Raw genomic sequence first — 22,374 nt, 5'->3', positions numbered from 1 at the left:
GTGTTCATCACCCATCCATTTATTGTCAATGAAGGTAGATTTGTGGATTAAAAGGTATCAAAACAAAACCTTACTGTCATGTACTGTACGTCACTAAACAGAAGGACCACAATCAAAGTTTTACCCTGAAAGTAACATATTTTACTAAAACTTAACTTAAAATAACGAACATGTCAGCAATTCCACAGTTCACTGGATTTACTGGAGTAATGTTTTCTTGCATATGTTTTTTTCTCAATGGATATTTTTGCTTCCTTAAACAGTTTGATCTATAAACAGCACAACTGCTAACAATCTCTACCAAACATATGAAGCAGTGTTGTACATGTATTAGAATCAGGGTAAAAAAACAGTCACAACTAGGATAAAAGAGAAAACAAATAATCCCTTCTTGATAGTACCAATACAAGGTTCGATGGGTCACTGTGTCTACATGGGTGATCTATACAATGCTTTAGTATACAAACCAGACTCCTTTCCTAGTTGTTATACATGCTGTTGTAACGTTAAACTATCTATAGCAGCCGTAACAGCTCCACTAAAACAAGTTGGCTGCTAATGAATCTATACCATACTTCTTTTACCTCTAAATGGTAAACAGAAAATAATATCCAAACTTATGTAACCCTCTCTAATTTCAAAAGTGGTCATAATCTTACCAAAGAAACAACAACAGTGGAATCTATACTGCTTGGAATTTTGGCATTGGTACATTGCAGGAGTATATTGTATTGCTGAGGGTCACATGAACACTTTGGTTACAACCCTCACTCGTATAATATCTGAGCAACTACAACAAGCCGTATTGTAACTTTTGGCTATCCACTGTCAGCAAGAATTCAGCTACATAGTAGTAGTTTACTGTAATACTGGATTAACTACTGACTAAACAAAGCTAGGATTCTGTCCCAACTATAGGCCTGGTCATAACTGCCATGCAAATTGTTCGTATCCTCATTGACCACTTGACGCGGGGTACAACCTACATTTCTACGTCATCAAAATGGCAAGCGCCAACCAGTACGTGGCTGTAGGTAGTCCGCAATCTTTTCAATATTCTAGCATCTTTGAGAAAATTGAGGGAGGTTGGTGTGTAACTTAACCTAGCCTTATTGGTGGCGGAGTATCTCACGATCATCTGAATGCAAAAATTATTGTCACGTTTTCAAATTAATATGAGATGTAGATGTAAGTTGAAGATTGATGACATTGCAGTTCGAGCGTAGCAAGGTAAACGATCGCCAATGGTATCAAGGTAAACAATTTCTCCACATCAATAATTTTTCGCTACAGATGATCCTGAAATACGTAGCCACCCAGTACGCTAGTTTAGGTTCCATGCCAAACTACCTAAAGGATGCTAGAAAAGGAAATTGTGGATGACCTATCACCGCTTGCGGTTGACGCCATTTTGAAGACGTAGGTTGTCCCGCGTATATTTGTAACTGAGCCCTAAGCCCTTAGAGCACAGAACTGCTGGAACACCTGCAGGATGTGTGCATCGGTGTCCGAGGTGAAGAGGAGATTCTCCAGGGTGTCCAGGTACTTGGTAACTGTGCTGTGGTGCTAAGGAAAATTAACAACAACAACATAGGATCACTCATAGGTTCACTTTATCTTCACAGTAGCAAAATTTCACGGTGTAGTGTTAAGGAAAATTGACATATTCACTGAACTTTAACTTCATGGTGGCGGCAAGTGATTTACAGAATAGAAGGAATCATAAATAGTAATAGGTTTTTTCACAGTGATAAGTTCACGGTACGGAGGTGACCATGAAAACAATGAACTTAAAGTTACAGTAGAAGGAACCTGAATAACAGTATTCCTTATCTAATGCATGAAACAAGACATCGATAACCCCAAAATCAGAGTCTTATTGGCGAAAGTACTGTAAATTTTTGAAGTTCTCCACTACGAAATCATGACATCAAAAACTTGTTTCCATTTTACAATACTGCACTACAAAAATATTTCAACCATCAATATAAAACACCTCAAGTACCTCACCTACCATAAAATTGAGTCCTTGTGAAAATAAATGAATTTACAGTAATTTTGGAGATGAGATAAAGAATCAGGCTGGGTCTAAAATGAGGGCAACTTTGGTTCTACAATATCCTACTTCCAAATCAGCAGAACAACCTGAACTAAACATTTTCATTCTGAAGATCGCCCCTACCTGGAGGAATATCTGCTGGAGTCGCTCGATGGAATATCTGTACCAGGCCGTGTTGAAGTCTTTGCCCGAGGTCTCGCATCTACCCAGATGTTCTGTCAGCACCATGATGAAACGCTGTTCAGGAAAAAGAAACAACCTAAATTTGATAATGATAATAATACTAATAATGTTTTTTATTGGTCAGAAATCACCCGTGCAATGGTAGCATTTCTTGTTGATTGCTGAATTGATGCTGGGTTAACAGGGTTCACATAATACATATTGCAAAATATTTGCTCCACACTTGCATTTTGTGGTACTGTCGCAAGGGTCCGGATGGCAGCCATTCGGCGCCATTGACCTCAATATGACCTTCCCAAACGCTCTGCCATTACGCCACACGACCCCACAGTACTCAGAACATAATATACCAAAACTGGAAGTTCTGCTGCAGTGCTATAGAAAGCCACTAGGAGGCACAAATACCAACATTAGTGACTTGTGGGGACACGGTGGCCTTGTGGACTCAGAACCTGGAGTTTGAATCCCTAACAGGTACTGTTGTTGTGCCCTTGGGAACCATTTCATCACTCAGGTGAAAATGAGTACCTAGCTTCGCCTAGGGACGTTCCTCAGATAGAATGTTAAGTGGAGGTCCCGCGTTTGAGGAGAGGCACACACCGAGCATGTTAACAAACCCACTATACTTAATATAGAAGAGAGTAGGGGCCCATCCCAGTATCAGGTAAGTCTGTCTGGATATGCAGTTTGTGCTCTTCAGTACAAATCTGGTGTGTGACGTAATGAGGTGGTTTACCAGGTATGTAATGCAAACATAAGACCCTATAAAACATTATCACAAATTTCTTGAAGACTCCAGATATTTTTCAAGACGACGTCTGCTTACCTGGAAGATGACCAGGAAAAGTTTCTTCTGTTCACTCTGGGCCGACTCCAGCCTTTCTTGGAGACGCTCGATTTCCTCTTCATCCACCCCATCAATGTCCTGCATCTCATCCTCACTGCCACTCTGAAGATTAACACATCAAATAAGCATGTCACCAGAGTGTAGGCATTAAAGGATACAGTATATCTAGGATATATTGTTTTCATGGGATGTCCCTGAGCTCCTGGTTCCAATTGATAACTGGCAGACGTTACAGAATGTTTTGCATGTCAGGGCTGGAAATATTGGGTGTATGTGCACCTATAGGGTAACGGTTCTCTGTGACTTGTACACTAGCATACAGAATATTCTCCAAATGTAAGCATCAGAAAAAGCAATATAACCTTTTGTTGTACTTAAATTTGATGTGTTGCTTGGTTGAAATTTGAAATCTGGATAGAATTACAGATTGAAGTTCTTAAGAGAGGCAGTAGCATCAAACTTAGGTTTTGCTGACATTCAACTTTATTTTATGAGTTGTACCCAACATTTTTTCTGTGCGTTCTTTTGGTTGGGTGCACCAGTGCACCTATTTCCAAAAAAGAATTTCGAACCCTGCATGTAGTTATCTTGAAACTCTTACATTACAAATATGAAAGTTATGATGTACAGATCTAAAGACCGACAGATTGTCAGAAAAAATGTCAAGTATATTTTGTTATAATGGTAGATCTAGTTAATGATAACTACCTTGTCACCACTTTTCTCCGTTTTCTGCTGAGCGTCTGCCAGTTCTTTCTGCACCTGAAATAGTTGAAACCTAGTCAAGCAAAGCCTAGCAACATCATTAAATGGAATGTGCATTCAAGTAAAACACAGACCACCACACAATCCAACAAAAGTCACAGAGGGTACATGACTGCAATGTCTCCCAACATTTCTTTTCTAAGATCACTTTCCAAATTTGTATTGAAGCCAGGCTTTTAACTAGGATTTATAGACATTTATAGGCAGCAACAAATGGGGTGGGGGTTGACCAATTAAAATCAGAGTTCTCCAATCAATTTATGTGCTGTACCAGTGTCTGATATGAGGAAAAAACAACAGTCACAGAGTGTGTGGGGGGAACATTTGTATGTAATTACTAGGGAAATAGAACATCCTCTGTGTATCCCCTGCAACATGAGGGCATCTATTCCTTGATATCTTAGTGTAGGGCGTCCAGAAGACGCCCTGGCCCCTTGCTAGCTAATAGCCTGGTTGAAGCATCAACTTGGTACAGATATAAATTTCAATAGTGGGAAACACAGAAGTCATCCCTTCATTACTTGAGGCGACTTTTCAGCTGTGTGCTGCTGACCCTCGGTTAGCTCTGCATTGCACTGAAAGGACAATGTGTGGTACAGTGAAGAACTGGAGTACTGTAAAAATAGCCACTTTTTACTGTAGTGTGTTATGATGGTGGTAGCATGGCAGTAGTGTGTCAGTGTTGGATCAGTAGTGGGTCAGTGTTGCATCAGTAGTGTGACAGTAGTGCCACAGTAGTGCATCTGTAGTCTGGTAGTTGTGTGAAAGTAGTATGCCAGTAGTGCTTCAGCAGTGCATCAGTTGTGTGACAGTAGTGCTTCAGTAGTCTGATGGAAATGCATCAACAGCGTCACCGTAGTACACGAGTAATGCGACAATTGTGTGACAGTAGTTTGTCAGTACTGTGAAAGTAGTGCATCGGCAGTGTGACCAGAGTACATCTGTAATGTAACAATCGCGTGACAGTAGTTCTCTGTAGTGCATCAGTTGTGCATCAGCAAAGTGACAGCAGTGCGTCAGTAGTGTGACAATTCTTTGACAGTAGTGCAATCAATTTTGAGGTAAAAGCATGTAAACATGTCATCACATACATGTACCTGCTGCTGAGCACAACAATGTATGGTAAAATCAGGCATGGGTTTTAATTCAAACTGTGGAATGCAACAGAACCTACCTTTTCGACATGCTTGTTCATCTTCCTGACAGTAGAGTGCATGATCTCCCAAACATACAGCCTGTGATATGAGAAAATAGCCACACTGTCATCAAATCCATTTACTGAGAGCCAGTTTGTGAGCCAATCAAAGAAAAGGAAGCTAATATACCTCCCCCAGAATGGTTGACTAACCAAAAAAGTTGAAAAAACTTGACTTTCTAACCTTCTCCCTGCTGCCTAACTCTGTAACCAATAGAGAATGGGGTGCCAATCGGCTACTTCAGTGTGCTAAAGCTTAACAAAACCCAGATATCTTTACCAATTTTTTTCTGTCACAGTGTCTCCTTTAGCTTGGGCCACAAGAAATTAACATGTTGGTTCTAAGCTTTAGAAAACAAATGCTGAGCTGGGAGATCAATAGAAAACTGAGTCTGATGGCAAGGTCTTTAGCTAGTCAGTACACACAATTTCAAGGTGATTATAGACAGATTCAAGTTTTCTTCTCAACTCTCTGTTTTCAGGTTGGCATCTTGCTTGATTTTTATCTTAACCCTTGTCCTGCAGGAAGCCTATATATAGGCTCTCTATACATATGTATATACAGAGCCAGTATGTGGGTTAGTGGTAATTTTCAACTGAACGCATCACACCGCAGTGAAACGCACCAAATACGGAGGTAACAATGCCACAGCAGCGCAGTTAAAGTCAAGAGAAAATGACCTGATTATGAAATCAAATTACTGAAATAAATTGCGTAAAAAAACATCAGCAGGACAAGGGTTAAAATGTCTGAGAACAGAGTAAATGAGTTGGCGTGGCCTTACCTGGTGAAGTCCTGGGACATGTCGTGGGAGAAGAGCCAGTTGGCCACGGCCGAACAGTTGACAATCTGTGTTCTCAGCATCTTGTCCACAAGCACAAACATCATCTTAAACAACAAGGTACATCCGTGAATACATGTACCTGGTGCTGCAAGATCTTTCCTTTGTCATTGACGAAAGATAGTGGATGCTGTCTGAAACGTCTGACTATTTCAAATTTTATCCAGTTGCTTGTGTAACTATTTTTGGCGTATCTTACTACCTGGATGTCTAACCTTCATTAATGTACATCCGTTAATACATGTACTTTCATCAGGTTGGCAAATCACTGGGTATTCACAGACCATATTACGAGAAACAGCTGTGAAAAATAGTTGGAATGGGCTTAGGTAAAAAAGACGCACTTGCTGCATTAAGGAAGCTGAATGGATAAGAAAATCTACTCCAGTGATAAATTGCGACATCGGGGACACAAACTTAGTCACAAGTGAGACTGCACAATACACACTGCAGCGCCACCTAGCAGTGGGAAGTAGTACCAGCAGTCACTGTTGCACTGAGAAAGGTTGCAGAAGGACTATAGTCTACCAAACCAATGGCAAGTGAATTTTACTGTTTCTATAGAAAGAACCTTAATACCCAGCAACAAACACAGTCAAGTGTATATTACGAAGTTTCCTTCACAATACATGTATGTGAAACACGCGCATGTGGTAGCTTCATCGGACAATAGACAATCCATGTTACAACAATTGTCAGTGGTACATTCTAGTATCCTGTCAACAGTAACCAACATTTTAAACAAAATCTAATAGTAAGCTATTGCACAGCTCAGAGTGTGTATTTGCACTTGGCACTGTGAAATAGCTTATTTAGGACAGTTCATGTGTGAGGGTATGTTTGTACTGTACCTGTGGGTGTTTTTTCCACACGTCGTACATGGTGCGTAGGATATGTATCTGGGCCTCCTCCTCCTCCGCAAGCTCACGGAAAATCGCATGAAATCTGTACAACCAAAATTGAGTTTGAGTTAGTTATGTCCTCCCCACATGGTGGCGAGCACCCATACAAGACAAACAGTGTACAGCCAAAATAATTAGGGAATAATCATACTACCGGTAGCACATATTTTTCTATAAAAAATTGCAATTGCAAGGGGGAGCATTAGGATGGAGTGAAGGGTGGGATGGTGTGGAGTTTTAAAGAATTTTAAATCAAAACGGGGTATATTCTAGGTTTTTGAGGGGCAAAATTACTGTCTTACTTGGCCAGTGCACTGAAGGCATGGCTGAAGGACTTGCAGCCGAGGTGCAGGACTGTCTGTACAAAAACATCTATCTTCAGTGGGTTGAAGGCTGCCTCACCTGAGAGAGAAAAGATAATGGACTACAGGTTAGTCTTGAACACATCTGCTTCTCAGAAGGGTTACATAAATCTACAGTTGACTTGAAGGAAAATTTTAAGTTAAAGAGCTCTCAGCATAATCCCCTTTAATCCCCTGGTATTCATTCTAGTTGGCGTCGAATGGTCAAAGTAGTAAGGCTAGCACATGCGAGATCCAGAGGTTGAGGGTTCAAATCCTGGTGAACTTACAAATGTTTGTTTGAACCAATTTTTACAGTGCGACTCAAAGCCTATCAGAGCTCTTGCTCTCAAAAGAAGAGTAGTGGCTGTTGCATTTTGCCTTTTTCAGACATAATGAAAGTCATTAGAAATTGGAAAAAATACCCTAACTTTGATAATCAACAGGATGGAGCTGGGATTAGAACAGAATGGAGGAGCGCCACTGTTCCATTCTTTAGGGAGATCCCTGCCCTGTCTTACTGATAGGATCATCCTTTGACACATGGAAAATCTGAAGACATTACCATCGTCGTCCTTCTTGGGGTTCGGCAGGTCCTTGAGTATGTTTATCAGCTCCTCAGGTTCAGACTTGGCCTTGATGGAGGCGATCAGCTGGTGGGCGGCCACCGTACCCGGCAATGAACCTGAACACACAGACGGACAACCATCAACATTGGAACACAAGTATAAATGCACAACTGTATCTGTACCTACTGTAATTCAATTCATCTTCAAGGTAGCAAAATTACACGGTTTAAGGAAAATTGACATTTTCACTGAACTTCACGGTGGCAGTTGCCAACGTGCCAAAGGTTCAGTGAGATAGGGGCTTTAGAGTTTAGCACATACAATATCATATTCACAACTTTTGCAAGAAGTGACTGTAAACATGGTAATGTGACTAACCTGCTCCCTCCTGCTCATACTTGTAGATGTGGTTGGGTTCATGAGGCAGCAGTGGTCCGTAGGTGTCAGGGACTGTCTCTATGATCCTCTGGTGGTACGACATTCTATTACAGCACAAGAAACACAACCGTTGGACCCTAATCTACATTTCACCCTAATGTCATTTCTTAAATCAAATGTGTGATAGTTGAAGATCATACATGTTCATTCGTTTGTTCATAGTATTGTAGTGCCTAGTGGCATATAAGGCAGCAAGTTTTCTTGCTGTTTCAGTAGCAGGGTATTTTTTTACAGGGAGGGGTTGCTAGCCCTTCCCCTTTAACATGCTCAAGGCACCTCCCGAAACACGGGACCCCCATTTTACGTCCCTTTCAAAAGAAGGGTGCAGCTCCAGCCAAGATGCCCTTCCCATCTAATGAGATATGTGCCTGTGTTGTGTTTGTGTTCAAACTCTTTACCTGACACATTTTCCCAGCACTTCCTGTACAAATTTGGGCTTGTACAGGGAACTGTCCAACTCCACACAGGGCACCCAGTCATCCCAGCTCCATCTGAACTGGAAGTTACTCAGGTGGTGAGAGAACCAGTTCACCAGTCTGTCAAGAAGGTTGTAAAAAATCAATTATAAACCATGTACTGTACTGTGCTACAGTAACAGTGCATGAGAGACACCTAGCTGGACATACAGATACTGCAGCATAAAGTGACCCTTCCATCTGTCCACACAGGCCTGTGTGCCTATTGACTACAATAACATTAAATGTAAAACACCTAGCAGAATACAACAGTACTGCAATGAGAAGTCTTACCTGTCCACACATGATATATTCATGGTGTCTATTCTCCCACGTACTAGATTAACACTGAATTAGAGACACCTAATGATGAGAGACACTTAGCAGAATACAACAGTACTGCAATGAGAAGTCTTTACCTGTCCACACATGCTATGTTCATGGTGTCTATTCTCTCATACAGCATCTCTGTGGCCTGTGCCAGGACCTGGGGCAGGGAGCTTGGCTGGAGCTTACACAGCTCGATCAGCAACGTTGTGTAGAAGACATCCACATGGGGGGCAAATGGCAGTTGGAAGAGCTGCCCGTACACCACCTGGAGAACAAGAGTTCCACGACCTCATATCTCCATGAACAATTCTATTCATGCAAATGACTTACACATTTGCATAATATACGGTTGGTCATATGCTTGGTCATAAACACCTTTATCTAACTTACACAAGTTGCAATATTGACAGTCCTATAATTTTCCAATTAGATGAATTATGGTGTTTTTGAAACAGGGTCCATATAAAACGATGTCACTCACCTCAACAATATGATAGTTGAGTGGAATCTTGTTCTTGAAGGGGTAGTTCAGCAGTTGGGCAGCACTAAAAAGATACAACAACTCGAATTTAGACTTACAATAGGAAATCACCCGGTCAAAACCTTCTCTCTGGTATGAGTTAGTGCATGATAGTGGTCCTCACTCACCTCATTTCTAAAAATTTCTTTTCGCCTTTTGTAAGGACTAATACACTCTGTGGTTTGCAGCTTTGAAGAGTTAATTGAATGAATGAATGACACCCAAATCTCTAAGCGACGAAAAACTTTAAAAATGACCTTGTACGCATGTTCTGTGCTTCACTGCTTCACTTCATCCTTAAAGTCGTTTGTGAATGTCCCAATGTTGATTCTTAAGTTTAGTTAAACTTTAAGAATTTGTGTTTATGTGATGCTCTCCATCATTGGAGGAATAATGGCAAGAAAGATAGAAAGAAAGATAGAGAGGGAAAGAAAGAGAGGGAGAGAAAGAGAGAGAGAGAGAGAGAGAGGGAGAGAGAGAGAAAGAAAGAAGACTAACCATTCCTTCCTGTCCACAGCGTATGTGTCGATGATCCTCCTCAGGTTCTCCTCTATCAGGTATCTGTCCACAGAGTGGTGGCCTGGCATCACAGGACCCTAAAACAACAATCAAAGTCTTCTGTTTCAAATCAAAATATCAAACAAGGCAATCAGAGATGGCAGACTTCACCCCCTCAGATGGTAAGATCCCCCTCCCCTGGCAATACATACAGAAAATTCTTAACTTGTTTTCTGCCAGCATAACACCTTGTTTCAAGAACTAAAAACAATTTTCTCCCTACCGCGAAATAAAAACTTAAATGCATTTACACTACAGTTTAGACAGATTTGAACCACACAAACTGGTTTTGTCATGGGGGATTCTGCTTACAAACCGTCTATGTCACCGCGACATGTCCGTAAAGAATAGAACATGTGCGAACCCGAACCCATAGGAAACACAGTTTGTGAGCAAAATCCCACCTGTGACGAAACAAGTTTGTGTGGTTCACATTTGTCTGTTCAAATGAACTGACGATGCCCTATTTGAATACTGTTATTCACTTTATCTTCACGGTAGCAAAATTTCACAGTGTAAGGAAAATGGACATTTTCACTGAACTTTAACTCCACAGTGGCCGCAAGTGATTTACAGAACGGATGTGTGAAGGAATCATAAATAATGACAACAGGTTTTTCATGGTGATGATAAGTTCACGGTACTGTGACTGTGAAAACAGTGAACATAAAGTTACATGTGTACAGTAAAAAAAACAAGAATTACAGTAGATATACCTCTGGCGCATCTGTGTAGTCGAACATCCTAAAGACGACGGTAGGCATGGGGTAGGCAGAGTCGTCCGCGTGCGGGGGAGCATTGTACGGCGGGAGGTTGTGCTGCAGCGCCTCGCACAGGATGTTGTCGAAGGCCAGGTACGGGCGCACGATCTGTCGCTCCTGCCACTTGTCCATCCGCATCTTCTTGATCTGCGCCCACAGACAGTCCAGGTACTGGGGGAAAGAAGAACGGTGTCGTGGCGGCATTGTAGTTAGGGTTGTTGACTTAGTAATCTGAAACAGGGCTGTCTCAAGGAGCACGTCGCCGGAACGTAAGCAAGAACTTGCTTTAAGGTCGTGTTCGCATATTTAAGGTTAATATCTCACATATAGGTTCATTTAGTTGTGTCCAAAGACATATCTTATGCAACGGCTGTTACTCCGATGCAACGTTGACCAAAGAGAACAAAAGAGATTCGGCAGTTATGATAGGTATAAATAGCAGGCACATCACCTAAACGGCACTCTACACTCAAAACTGGGGACATTAGAAGGATGAGAAAATAGAAAACCCTACCTCTTCCTGTGGGTGGGGGATATCAGAGGACCACACTCTCAGGATGGGAACATGCGCCTTCTGTCTCTTACTGAAAAAAATGACAAATATCAAAATAAACAATGAAATAAATAAAAACCAACAAACAAGATTTCAGGATGTGAAGACCATGTTGCTCATACCTTACAAACATCACAACGTGTGAATGACAGATTATATCAAGGTGCAGTGGGTTTTAAATTATTGAAATATGCATTTGCTTTGGCAGGGTATTACCTAATCTTCTCTTTACCTCTTGTGTGCACTTTTTGCAACAAACAAAAGAACCGCAAAAAGAAAACATGTATACCTGTACTAGTATTAGTAGTAACTCACCTTATGTAGGCATCGATGTTTGTCAGCAACCGTTCCATCTCAGCTTCTTTCTTCTCGTATAGTTCTCTCGCAACCTGCATCAATGGGAAGCCCATCATAACATTGTCGGACAAGTTTTTAAACATTCACTGGCTCTTTCTTAAAAGTAAAAGTGACAACTTCAATGATAAGGAAAGACCTGCTTACCCATGGTAGTGTGCTGAGGGTAGCATACACAAACCAGTCTGGTCGAACCTATAGAACACAGCATAAAAACAAAAAGCATACCTATCAGCATGAAACTTTGCTGCTGTTGGAAATTAACAGATATAGTACAGAGCAAAAACCTGGTTCCAAACAAAAAGATTAAAATATTGTATGGGAACTGAAATTAGCACCATCTTTGATTTCATATCCGTCTAGCAAGAGTAGGGTTTTAAAATGAGACACATAACATCCAAAGAAATGATTTGACTATGGCCTATGTCATCATTGAAGACTATGGGTAACTTTGTCAAATTTGTCAGGTACATGTTGTTGTTGTTCACCTTGTAGTGCCTAGTGGCACATAGGGCAGCAAGTTTCCTTGCTGTTTCTGTAGAAGGGCATTCTTTTACACGGAGGGGTTGCTGGAACTGTTCCCTTTAATGTGCTTGAGGCACCTCTTTGAACACCATTTTATATCCCTTCTGAAAGACGGGTGCAGCCCAAACAGGGGTGCCCTTCCCAGGATTGAACCGGGGTCTCCCAGTTACCAACTAATTGGAACCAGGAGCTCAAATGTGAGGCCACTAACAGTTGAGCCACAGGGACATCCCTTCAGGTACAGGTACTGTACAACCTCTGAAAATGTATCTGTACCTGAAGTTATATTAAGGTAAACATAGTGGAGGCAACCAAGACAAATTTGATGAGACGCCATGTTTAACGTAACATGTTTACGCTCCACATACCTGTGGTATGTCGTCCTCCAGTGTGACGTTTACGAAGGCCTCGTACCAGGCTAGGAGGGACGGCGCCGCGATCACATGACAGTTCACCAAGTCCGCAAGGAAGTTCACCTATGTACACAAATTCCCATCAGACTTTGAAATATGTACAGTCAAACCTGTCCAAGCGACCACCTCCATACTAGGTTAGGACCACCTGGTCAATGTAACCACTTTTTGATTGTCCCTTAGATGATTTTTCAATTGGCACAAGCATTGTCAACCATGTTTATAGTGACCACCTGTTCACATAGACCAGATATTACCAGTCCTCTGAGTGGTCTTCTTGGGTAGTTTTGACCGTACACAAATCATTACAAGTCAGTAAAATTCAATATAGTTTATGAATGATAAGCATTTGTACTTGCATCAAAGAGCTAATATTTTATGAGTGTTTGTTCAATAGGTTTGATTTGTTTGCTTTCAAATTCAAACTTGTGAATCTATTTTTTAATGATTTTCATTAAGAAGGCTGCCCAAAGAATAAAATTCTGGACTTAAAGAGTTTTTTCAAAGATTGCAATTGCAAACATGGAGCCCAAGGTGCCTTCTCTGAAACTGCAAATTACATGCATGTGAACGATATTGTAAAAAGATTGACAACTAGAGGTAAAAATGTGACTATTATGAGGAAATGCATTTGTGCAATTTTAAAAAGAGACATCACAATACTATAAGAAATGCCTCCAGCCCTGAGGTGTCACCAAAATCTGTGTACTCACAATGACCCTGCCCTCCTCGAACTTGTTCTCCTTCAGACTGTCCTTGAACCTTTTGACCATGGCGTCCACAAACTGTGTCAGATACAAGACATAACATGTTACTAAAAAATTGTAGTCTTTTACATTGTGTACACATGTGCACTGTCAAGACATATACATTGTATTTGTAGCTTCTGAGGAATTACTTACAATCATCTATGAATACATTTGTAGTTTGTAAACAAAGGACATATGAAAACTAGAGTTCCACGACCTCATACCTTCGCCGACTGATGTTAGCCTTTTCGAGTGAATGCTTATCACTCAGTATGTAAATAAGGTCCTCGATTGCATGAATTTCAAGTGATCCTTTTCTCTACACAAAACACAGCATTAAAGTAAAATCTTAGAAAAGAGGGCCATTGTAGCATTTCCTCATATATTATGTAAATGAGGCCATCATGATTTATGTCTGATAACGTCCACATTTGATTATCTCCCAAACGCCACAAGAATGAAATCCCATCATTTACCACTCTGGAATTATAGTATTTTGTCATAAATTATGCAAATTAGGTATTCGTTTGCATAATTGATATCTATCAATATTCCTCTCTTTCTCAGTTACATGTCACATGCTTGACTACAATGGAATGCAAGGGTTTGTATACTTTTTCACATCACAGATCCTGATTTGCATGATTCTTATACGATCATGTAAATCATCACTCAAACTATGTACATCCCTACAAATCATGACGATCCGTCATCACCTTCTTGACTTGAGTTACTAGTATTCTCTTTCAAAGTTTAAAACAAACCCATACCTATACCTACACGAGTTCTCCCAAGAGTTATAAAAATAATCACTGTAAGAATATTTTTGCTAAATTGGTATCATAACTTTTATCTTTACTACAGAAAATAAGGCAATTTGTTGGCAATGTATTTGCTTCAATTATGCCCATATTTTCATAGTCAACATATCAATCAGTTTTTATCAAACCTATACCTTCCAACAGAGAGAGCGTTAGATCGTAAGGCTGCTGTGTGTGACCTCCCTGACCCCAAAACAGAGCCACCAGGCAAGTCAAGTATCACATGTGTCCTCCAGGGACGTCTCACAGGGAGCCTGCTCCGGTAAACTAGGTCACCTGTCAGTGCAATTTAACCTGAATAAATAGACTTAAAAATAGCAAATTGAAAGGGAATTGTAGACATTTCCTTATAAATTATGTTAATGAGGCCTTGTCATCCATGATTTTGTCTGATATTGTTCACCTTTACTTAGCTTCCTAATGATACCCCATGGACTCTTGTTGAACTGTTTGAAGATGTGGACGACGCCTTGGATGTGTTTATGCTACTTTTCAACACAGTGGCTGACTTCCATGCACCTGTTCGACGCTTCACAGTCCGTGCTAACTCCGTGCCTTGGCTGGACGCAGAGCTGAGGGAAGCCATGGCCATGCGAGACGAAGCTAAGACTGAAGCTGACAAGTATGGTCTACACTCCGACAGGGAAGTTTACAAGAAACTCAGAAACTATGTGGTTAAGCTAAACAGAATGAAGAAGGAACACTATTTCACATCCAAGATGACTGAGAATTCCAAGGATCCAAAACATGTATGGAAGTTAACTAATTCATTATTAGGTAGATCTAAGTGCAACAGTCCTACCTGTGTGGAAGTGAATGGTCAGTACATAGTTAAGCCTAGTCAAATTGCCAACTACTTCAATGATTACTACACAACTAAGACCGAGACTCACAGGAAAAACCTGCAGTCTCAAAACGCACCTGTCACTGATCTCATTGATCAGCACATTATGTCTGATAAATCATGCGGTTTTCAGTTCCACTCAGTTGGCACTGCGGAAATACTCAGGTTGTTGGTAAGCATTCCTATGTCATCAACATGTGGTATTGATCAATTAGAGAACAGATTAGTTAGATTATCAGCTGTGTATATTGCATCGCCAGTAAGGCATATTTGTAATCAATCACTTGTCAATCACTTATTTCCCGACCAATGGAAGAGAGCTAAGGTGTGCCCCCTGCCTAAGAACACCAGAATACCATTGACTGGGAATAACAGCAGGCCTATTAGCTTACTACCTACCTTAAGCAAAGTATTAGAAAAGGTGGCACACAATCAGATCTGGCAATATGTTACACTGAATGATATTGTTACACCCCACCAACATGCCTACAGACCAAACCATTCCACATCCACCGCCCTATTGCAAATGACAGATGACTGGCTCTCCGCCATAGATAAAGGAGAAATTGTAGGGGCCGTCTACATTGATTTTAGTGCGGCTTTTGATCTGGTTGATCACCAGCTTCTATTGGCAAAACTTAAATCCTATGGCTTCAGTTTAGGCTCTCTGACTTGGATGAGTAGTTATCTGCAGGGTAGAACACAGGTAGTGTATATTAATGGGCATTTTTCAGAACCATCTGTACTTGAATGTGGAGTCCCCCAGGGAAGTTGTCTAGGCCCACTTATTTTCACATTGTTTACTAATGACTTACCTTTGTCAGTCTTAAACAGTACAACTGAAATGTACGCAGATGACACATCGATGTACAAAGCTGCTAGGTCCTTATCTGAGATAACTGCTGCTTTACAGCCTGACCTTAATAAGATATCAGAATGGGTAAAGAGCAACAAACTTGTCATGAACATTTTGAAGACCAAGTGCATGCTCTTCGGTTCACCCCGAAAACTTGCCCTTCTGCCTTCAACCTCTTTAGACTTAGTAATTGGAACAGAGGGTATTGTACAGGTGAAAGAGACGGTGTTGCTTGGGTTGCACATCACTCAATCACTTACATGGAATTTGCATGTGAATCATACTATTGCTAAACAATCTAGGAACATTGCCCTTCTGAGGCGGCACGCATGGGCCATGACGCATGATGTTTTTAAGGTAGTTATGTGTGCACTAGTTCTTTCTGTGGCGCAGTACTGCCTACCAGTCCTTGCCAACATGTCGGACTTGAACACTCGTAGGCTCCAAGTGGTACAGAACAGAGCCTGTAGAATGCTTTTGAAATGTGCGATTGACACACCTGTTGCACAAATGCATACGGATCTAGGTTGGCCCACGGTAAGAGAAAGGTTCGCCATCAGTACTTTAAATACTTTTTTCAGAATACTTGTCAGTCACGAGCCTAAAAACATTCACAGTTCCATTGTCCCTGTCAATTCTACACACACATACTCTACTAGATTATCCAACTCCTACAGTTTCAAACTACCTAAACCAAAAACTAACAGTCAAAAGCGAACCTTTCTCTACAGAGCCATCAATCTTTGGAATACATTACCATCTAACATCAAATCATTGACAGTCCCATATCACTTTAAGAAGGCCATCTACCAGTTTGTCACCAATTATTCGTAGGTTAAGTTAGCAATCTGTATTTGTTATGATTATGTATATAACGTTATGTCCTTTGAATCTTGCACTGTATATATGTCTGTGTTTGTATACTTTTTGTGTTGAACCCTGGAAGATTAGTCGCAATTCGACTAAAGGGTATCGAAATAAACCAATAAACCAATAAACCGATACAAGAATGAAATTCCAATCATTTACTATTGTGGTATTTTCAATTAGTATTTTCTCATTAATTATGCAAAATAGGTAGCTATTAGCATTATTGGTATCTATCGATACCTCTCTCTTTTTCAGCTATATATGTCACATGTTTGAGAGTCCTATTTTGAAAGGCAGCAGATTTATAAACTTTCCTTGCTAATTATGCAAATTAGCTCCTGCTTTGCATAATGAATATTCAATTATGTAAATCATTAATCGAGCTATCTACATACCATAAATCAAGACGACCCATTGACCATAAGTCTAGTTATTCATGTCCAAAGGTCAAAACAAATAAATTAAAAACACCCGCTGCAGCTCCAAACAAGCCGCTAGAGGGCCCAAACGTGCACAACTTACTTCATGTGGCATGGACTATCTACCACACAAAAATCATGACCGTAGCACTTGCAGAAAATTCGACCTCAAACTTTGAAGCTACACTGCAGTACCCAAAGTACCCGCTAGGAGGCCCATCATCGAACTTGACCTTCCCCTTTAATAAATCTACCTATTCACTAAATATCATGCACAACCATCAACAGCTTCTCGAGTTATCCTGTCAACAAACAAATACGCATACATAAACAGCCCACTGCAGTACCGCAGGAAAATGCCAGGTGACCCATTTTTGAGGTTGAGCTTCGTTTTTACAATCTCTACGTACCCACCAAAAATCATGCAGATCCATCATCAATACGTCGAGTTATGTTGTCTACATACAAACACACTAACAAAAAAAGTCCACTGAAGCACTTTAGGAAAACGCCAGGTTAACCATTTTTGAACTTGACCTTTGTTCCCACAACCGCCACTTACCTACCAAAAATCAGCAAGATCCGTCAAAGTTCTCTCGACTTATGATCTCGACATACATACGGACCCACTTTACAGCTGGCGTAACCGATAACATAACCTTACCGCGAATGCATACATTCCCGGCGAAGGTAATAATTGCACAGAATGACTTTTGTGGGGCAATATGTCTATAATGTAGGTATAATTCTTTTTGTCTGTTTGTTTGTTTGTCTTGGTGTGTTAGTACCGGTACACCAGGGTTCAGGCATTTTGGACCTGTGCCGGTACTGTATCGGTACACAGCTCTAGCAAGAAGTGAATGTTGGTACATGTACATGGTCAAAAGTCATATGTCATGTGTGAAATGGACATGGTTGTGTTATATTTCGTAAAAAAATCAATAAATTAAAAAAAAACTATTTCACTGAGTTACAAGATCTTTGATTTCTTGTTGTGAATGTTAAGAACATGATGACTTTAACACCGATACCATAATCCTACAATAAGCACCTTTAAGTTTAAGACTTAAAATTTCCTCACCTCGCCACCGAAGTTGTAGTTGCGAGCATTCAGCAGGCCGACAAGTGTGGTGTACACAGACAGCTTCTCAGGGAGTTGTACAGCACTGCACGGCAGTAATACAACCAGATTCAATCATAGTCTCAATACTGCAAATCTTGAAATATTTGTGTTCCTTTAATGTTCAAGGTTTTCGTGGTTACCTCTCAATCTTTAAGTAACATGAACGCCTCCTACCGCGAAATTAATTTAAAGTAAATTGTATTTCCCCGGACCTGTACTGGACTTGTAAAAGCGTTTAAGTTGAAAACCTAGACGTCTGGAAACAAGTCTGGACTTGCAAAAAATTTCTCTCGCTTTTTTCTTCTAAACAATCTTACTAGTAGACATTCCTAAGACTATGTAATTTGTGCTGGAAAAATACGAAAAAATTCCTGTGTTGCGTTTATTACTGAACTTTTGTGTTTAACTGTTTTCGAATTGCATGATAGGATGCCTACTACTATATCACAACAAGGTACAGTGCCAAAAACAAAAACATTGGTTATTCTAAGTAAGAGTTAAAGACAAAGTTACCAGTCGACAAGAATCTTGAGAATTTTGGCCTTGTAGTTTGGGAGGTCAGCTTCTAACACACTGGCCAGGCCCTCCAGGTTAGACTCCAGCGATGATGTGCTCTGAAAAAAAAGTTAAATAAAACACAGCAAGTTAAAACAGTTGTTACACTACATGTACATCGTGTATATCAAACTAGTAGAGGTACAGATCAAAGAGAGCATACTCAGTTTTCTGCCTACAGAGAACTTAAATCCCAGCAAACTTAAAGGCATTGACAGTAACCTCCTCCTGTTGAAGGTGCATCAATATACACAGCCTCACAATATTGGTTACAGCATAACTTAGGATTCAAAGAGCTAAAAGCTTAAAAAAAGCATTTCCACTTACTGCAAACTCACAGTAACTTCAGGCAACCATTCAATGGATATTTAACCTACATGTACATCACTCTACTTTACCTATGTAGACCAGTGCCAATATGATAAAGAGACACCCCAAGATAGTGCTGCATACCTAAACTCATCTTCAGGTCCTGATTCAAGTCCAGAGGTTCAGCTTCAGGTCTGGACTTGTAAGTCCGGACCTGAACCCATGGCATCATGTGTGCTTAAAATATTTCTTTTTCGGTGAAATACCATGTTAGCAAAAAGTTGACATGCAATTTGAAAAATGTATGTGCAAAATTATATGTAGTCAGTATTAAACACAAAACCTCAGTCAAACAGCAAAGTTTTCTTCCTTTCCAGCGAAAATTTCATGGTCTATGAAAGGTCTAACTTACTCTAAGGTGGCTTAGATAAGTAAGAACAAAAAGGAGAATACAACTAACTTACAAGCAAGAAATATTTTTTAACAAGTCCGGACTTGTCTCCAGACGTTAAGTTTTTTTTTTACTTGGACCTAAACATTTTTATAAGTCCAGTTCAGGTCTGGGATTTAGGTACGCAGCACTATCCCTTGACTGATGAAGGTTAATCAACTACATTGCAGTACATGTAGCGTTGGTTCTCTGTTTAGTGTTTGACAAAACTCCTTACCTTCTCGCCCACACGTGTGATGAGTGACTCCAGTCGGTCTTCGATCTCCAGTGGTTCGCTGGTACGGCGTCGTTTCGCACCGTGACCTGCGGACACAAGTACGGCCAATCAGGTTAGGAGCATGTAAAGGGTTTTCACACAATGACATTATCATGAATGGTTGGACTGACAACAATAATTGTTATCAGTTTTTTTTTGGGCAAATAATACATGTATATTGTTTGACAGTCATAATCCTGTTAGAGAAGACTGGTGTAGCACCAAATTTCAGCTCTGCCAGATTTTTGATTCCCGTCATGCACTTTCCCCGTCGGTAGCCAGAATAAATCAAGCTTCTAGCAGCCTTTCCACTGGTCAGGTCCAATCACCCCCTGACAGCGAGAGACTTTGCAACACAGGCTACGCCTGCCAGAAAACGTCACAATCTTTCACCCCAACATCTGCTTGGAGATTGGGAGGACCCCCCAAAGGGACATGTGCACAGCCATGTTATGACTAGTTTAAACATGTTAAAAAACGCAACAAATTGCATCAAAGCAACTAAACAGAGATCATGGATTGAACTTTTGTATCTTGACATGAAATCGCAGCTAAAATTTACACTCTTGTAGCAAATATGTGTTCTAGAAACTTCGATGTTCTCTTGGTTGGATCGCCCCCCTCCCCACCATTCATATACAGTATAGGGAAACAAAGCCCGAAGTTGGCGTAGCTGAAACTACAAAACGTGAGAAAACATGGAGTTCAGAGACACTTCACAACGTACCTTCGTCTTCATCGTCACTGTATCTTCGTCTTCGAGACATCGTTGTATTAAGGACGGGGAAGTGGACGTCAAAAATTCACTTGGTTCCTTTGGTCGAAACTCTCTCCAAGCATATGGCGGTGCTGACTGCGCGTGGGGTCTGCGCAGCGTGTCACAAGCGCCACCAAGCGGATTTTTCTCATGCTGCAGCTACCTACACGCTTACCTGGGCTGCATGCTGCAGTACCATAAATAGCCAACTTGTGGCGCTTCTGACACCTTGCGCATGCAGACCCCATTCTTTGGAGATAGCAGCGCACCTGCCAGATCTCTCGACTTTTGTAGAGTCCCTCAGCTCTATATGGCTACATTTTACAATTTAAAAATCTTTCAAGAAGGTTATAGGAGAACCCCCTGAGCATAATAACTGTGCAGAAGTGTGTTAACTGTTTTACAAACTTTCTTACACCACTCTCAACAATATCAAGAAAAGTATTTAGAATCGTTGCCGGTTCAGTGCCCCACTATACAGCGTGAAAGTCGATGTATAAGCTGCACATTTTGATCGACAGCCCGGATCAGCCTATGAATGAACTCGTTTTCTACATATGATCATCGTGCTTTTCCGTTTCAGCCTTGTGGAGTTAAAAATTTCATTGGCTTCTCGGTGTTCTTTTAAACCTTAGACTTTCGCTACTATCAGCAAGTTTTCAAGCCACATATGGTTGCCGGCGCGCAAAATCACCTTATCGCACAACGTTTATACCAGCATATGATATATCATGATACATTCAGTCATATAGATATGGCTGTTGATTAGAGATTGGATGGACCAAGGAGGTCATCTCTTTTTACTGACCTCCATGAATGGACTGTTGAGCTTGGACCAACTACCGACCAAAAGCCGCATATCGTAATTAAGCAGAACTGCATGTCTTTAAATAACAACACCAGATTACCCGTCATCCGTAATGACTTTCATAGAGCCTCCCCCAGTGCTACCAAGGACATTATATTGGTGCTACGTACCTTGCCAGCACAAGCAATCTTCCCTCCCAAACGTTGCATATAATTGGGATGAATATGATTTTCCGCCACAGAAACCCCAAAAGGAAATGTTTCAAAACTATTCCTGTATAATGTATAAGTGATCGAATATAAAGGCGAACATACCCACGAATACAATACCGGTGCAGTTATTTTGTAGAGACAGTACGGCCCGTATGTTTTATTCCTGCAGTTACCCTACGGGGTATTTGTTCAACTCAGCTCCAGCTGGGTTAATTTTTGGTAAATCTTGGATTTTCGGGGGCTCCGCTATCGCTCAAGAGCTAGCCAGCCCCTTGCTCATAAACAAAAAAGAAGTTCACAGCAAAAAAAGACAAACTGTTGGTGTTCAGGTAACCGCCGAGCACAGACCACTGCTGATGTATTTGAGGTGTTTGACTGTTGCATGCCTTAGAAAAAGTTTCAGTACAAATTTATTATCAGAACCTCCAACACCAGCACCCGGGTACCCCCGTTAGTGTGGCAGAACCTTTAACAAGTCCGTGGAAGTTGGCCACCTATCCCCGAAGAAGAAACTTAAGTAATTTGCCAAATTAATGACGAAATATAAAGACAGGACTTTCACTAATATACGATATATGTAATTTGTGTAGAAAAGATAAGCAATTACAAGAGATTATGCTAATTACACAATTATTTCCACTTCAATACATGTATTAAACATACGTGATTCATGGCAGGTGGAAAATAAACAGAGACCAACTATACCACTAATAATGGCCTAATATAATTTGCAT

The 22,374-nt window shown here is 40.7% G+C and overlaps 1 protein-coding gene across 2 annotated transcripts; it reads right to left on the bottom strand.

The window, feature by feature from the left end:
* Nucleotides 1-3: 3 nt before the first annotated feature.
* On the bottom strand, nucleotides 4-20,743 carry LOC136428550 (nuclear cap-binding protein subunit 1-A-like). 2 transcript variants are annotated; one of them, XM_066418150.1, is made up of 25 exons: nucleotides 20,591-20,743; nucleotides 19,825-19,910; nucleotides 18,806-18,906; nucleotides 18,251-18,335; nucleotides 13,324-13,395; nucleotides 12,566-12,673; nucleotides 11,820-11,867; nucleotides 11,634-11,707; nucleotides 11,280-11,349; nucleotides 10,721-10,936; nucleotides 9,945-10,042; nucleotides 9,408-9,471; nucleotides 9,016-9,191; nucleotides 8,540-8,677; nucleotides 8,082-8,185; nucleotides 7,700-7,819; nucleotides 7,096-7,195; nucleotides 6,743-6,836; nucleotides 5,835-5,938; nucleotides 5,029-5,089; nucleotides 4,376-4,429; nucleotides 3,798-3,851; nucleotides 3,069-3,191; nucleotides 2,183-2,296; nucleotides 4-1,566 (listed from the first exon to the last, which is right to left on the bottom strand). In XM_066418150.1, exons 1-25 carry the CDS (start codon nucleotides 20,628-20,630, stop codon nucleotides 1,453-1,455), a joined length of 2,418 nt encoding a protein of 805 aa, XP_066274247.1. In that variant the 5' UTR covers nucleotides 20,631-20,743; the 3' UTR covers nucleotides 4-1,452. The 2 variants fall into 2 exon arrangements, with proteins under 2 accessions (XP_066274247.1, XP_066274249.1); XM_066418152.1 differs by lacking the exon at nucleotides 4,376-4,429.
* Nucleotides 20,744-22,374: the final 1,631 nt, after the last annotated feature.

The sequence above is a fragment of the Branchiostoma lanceolatum genome, chromosome 2 (genome assembly GCF_035083965.1).
Source record: "Branchiostoma lanceolatum isolate klBraLanc5 chromosome 2, klBraLanc5.hap2, whole genome shotgun sequence".
NCBI lineage: Eukaryota > Metazoa > Chordata > Leptocardii > Amphioxiformes > Branchiostomatidae > Branchiostoma > Branchiostoma lanceolatum.
Note: the sequence above shows the minus strand (reverse complement) of the source record. Positions and strands in the feature narration are given on the sequence as shown.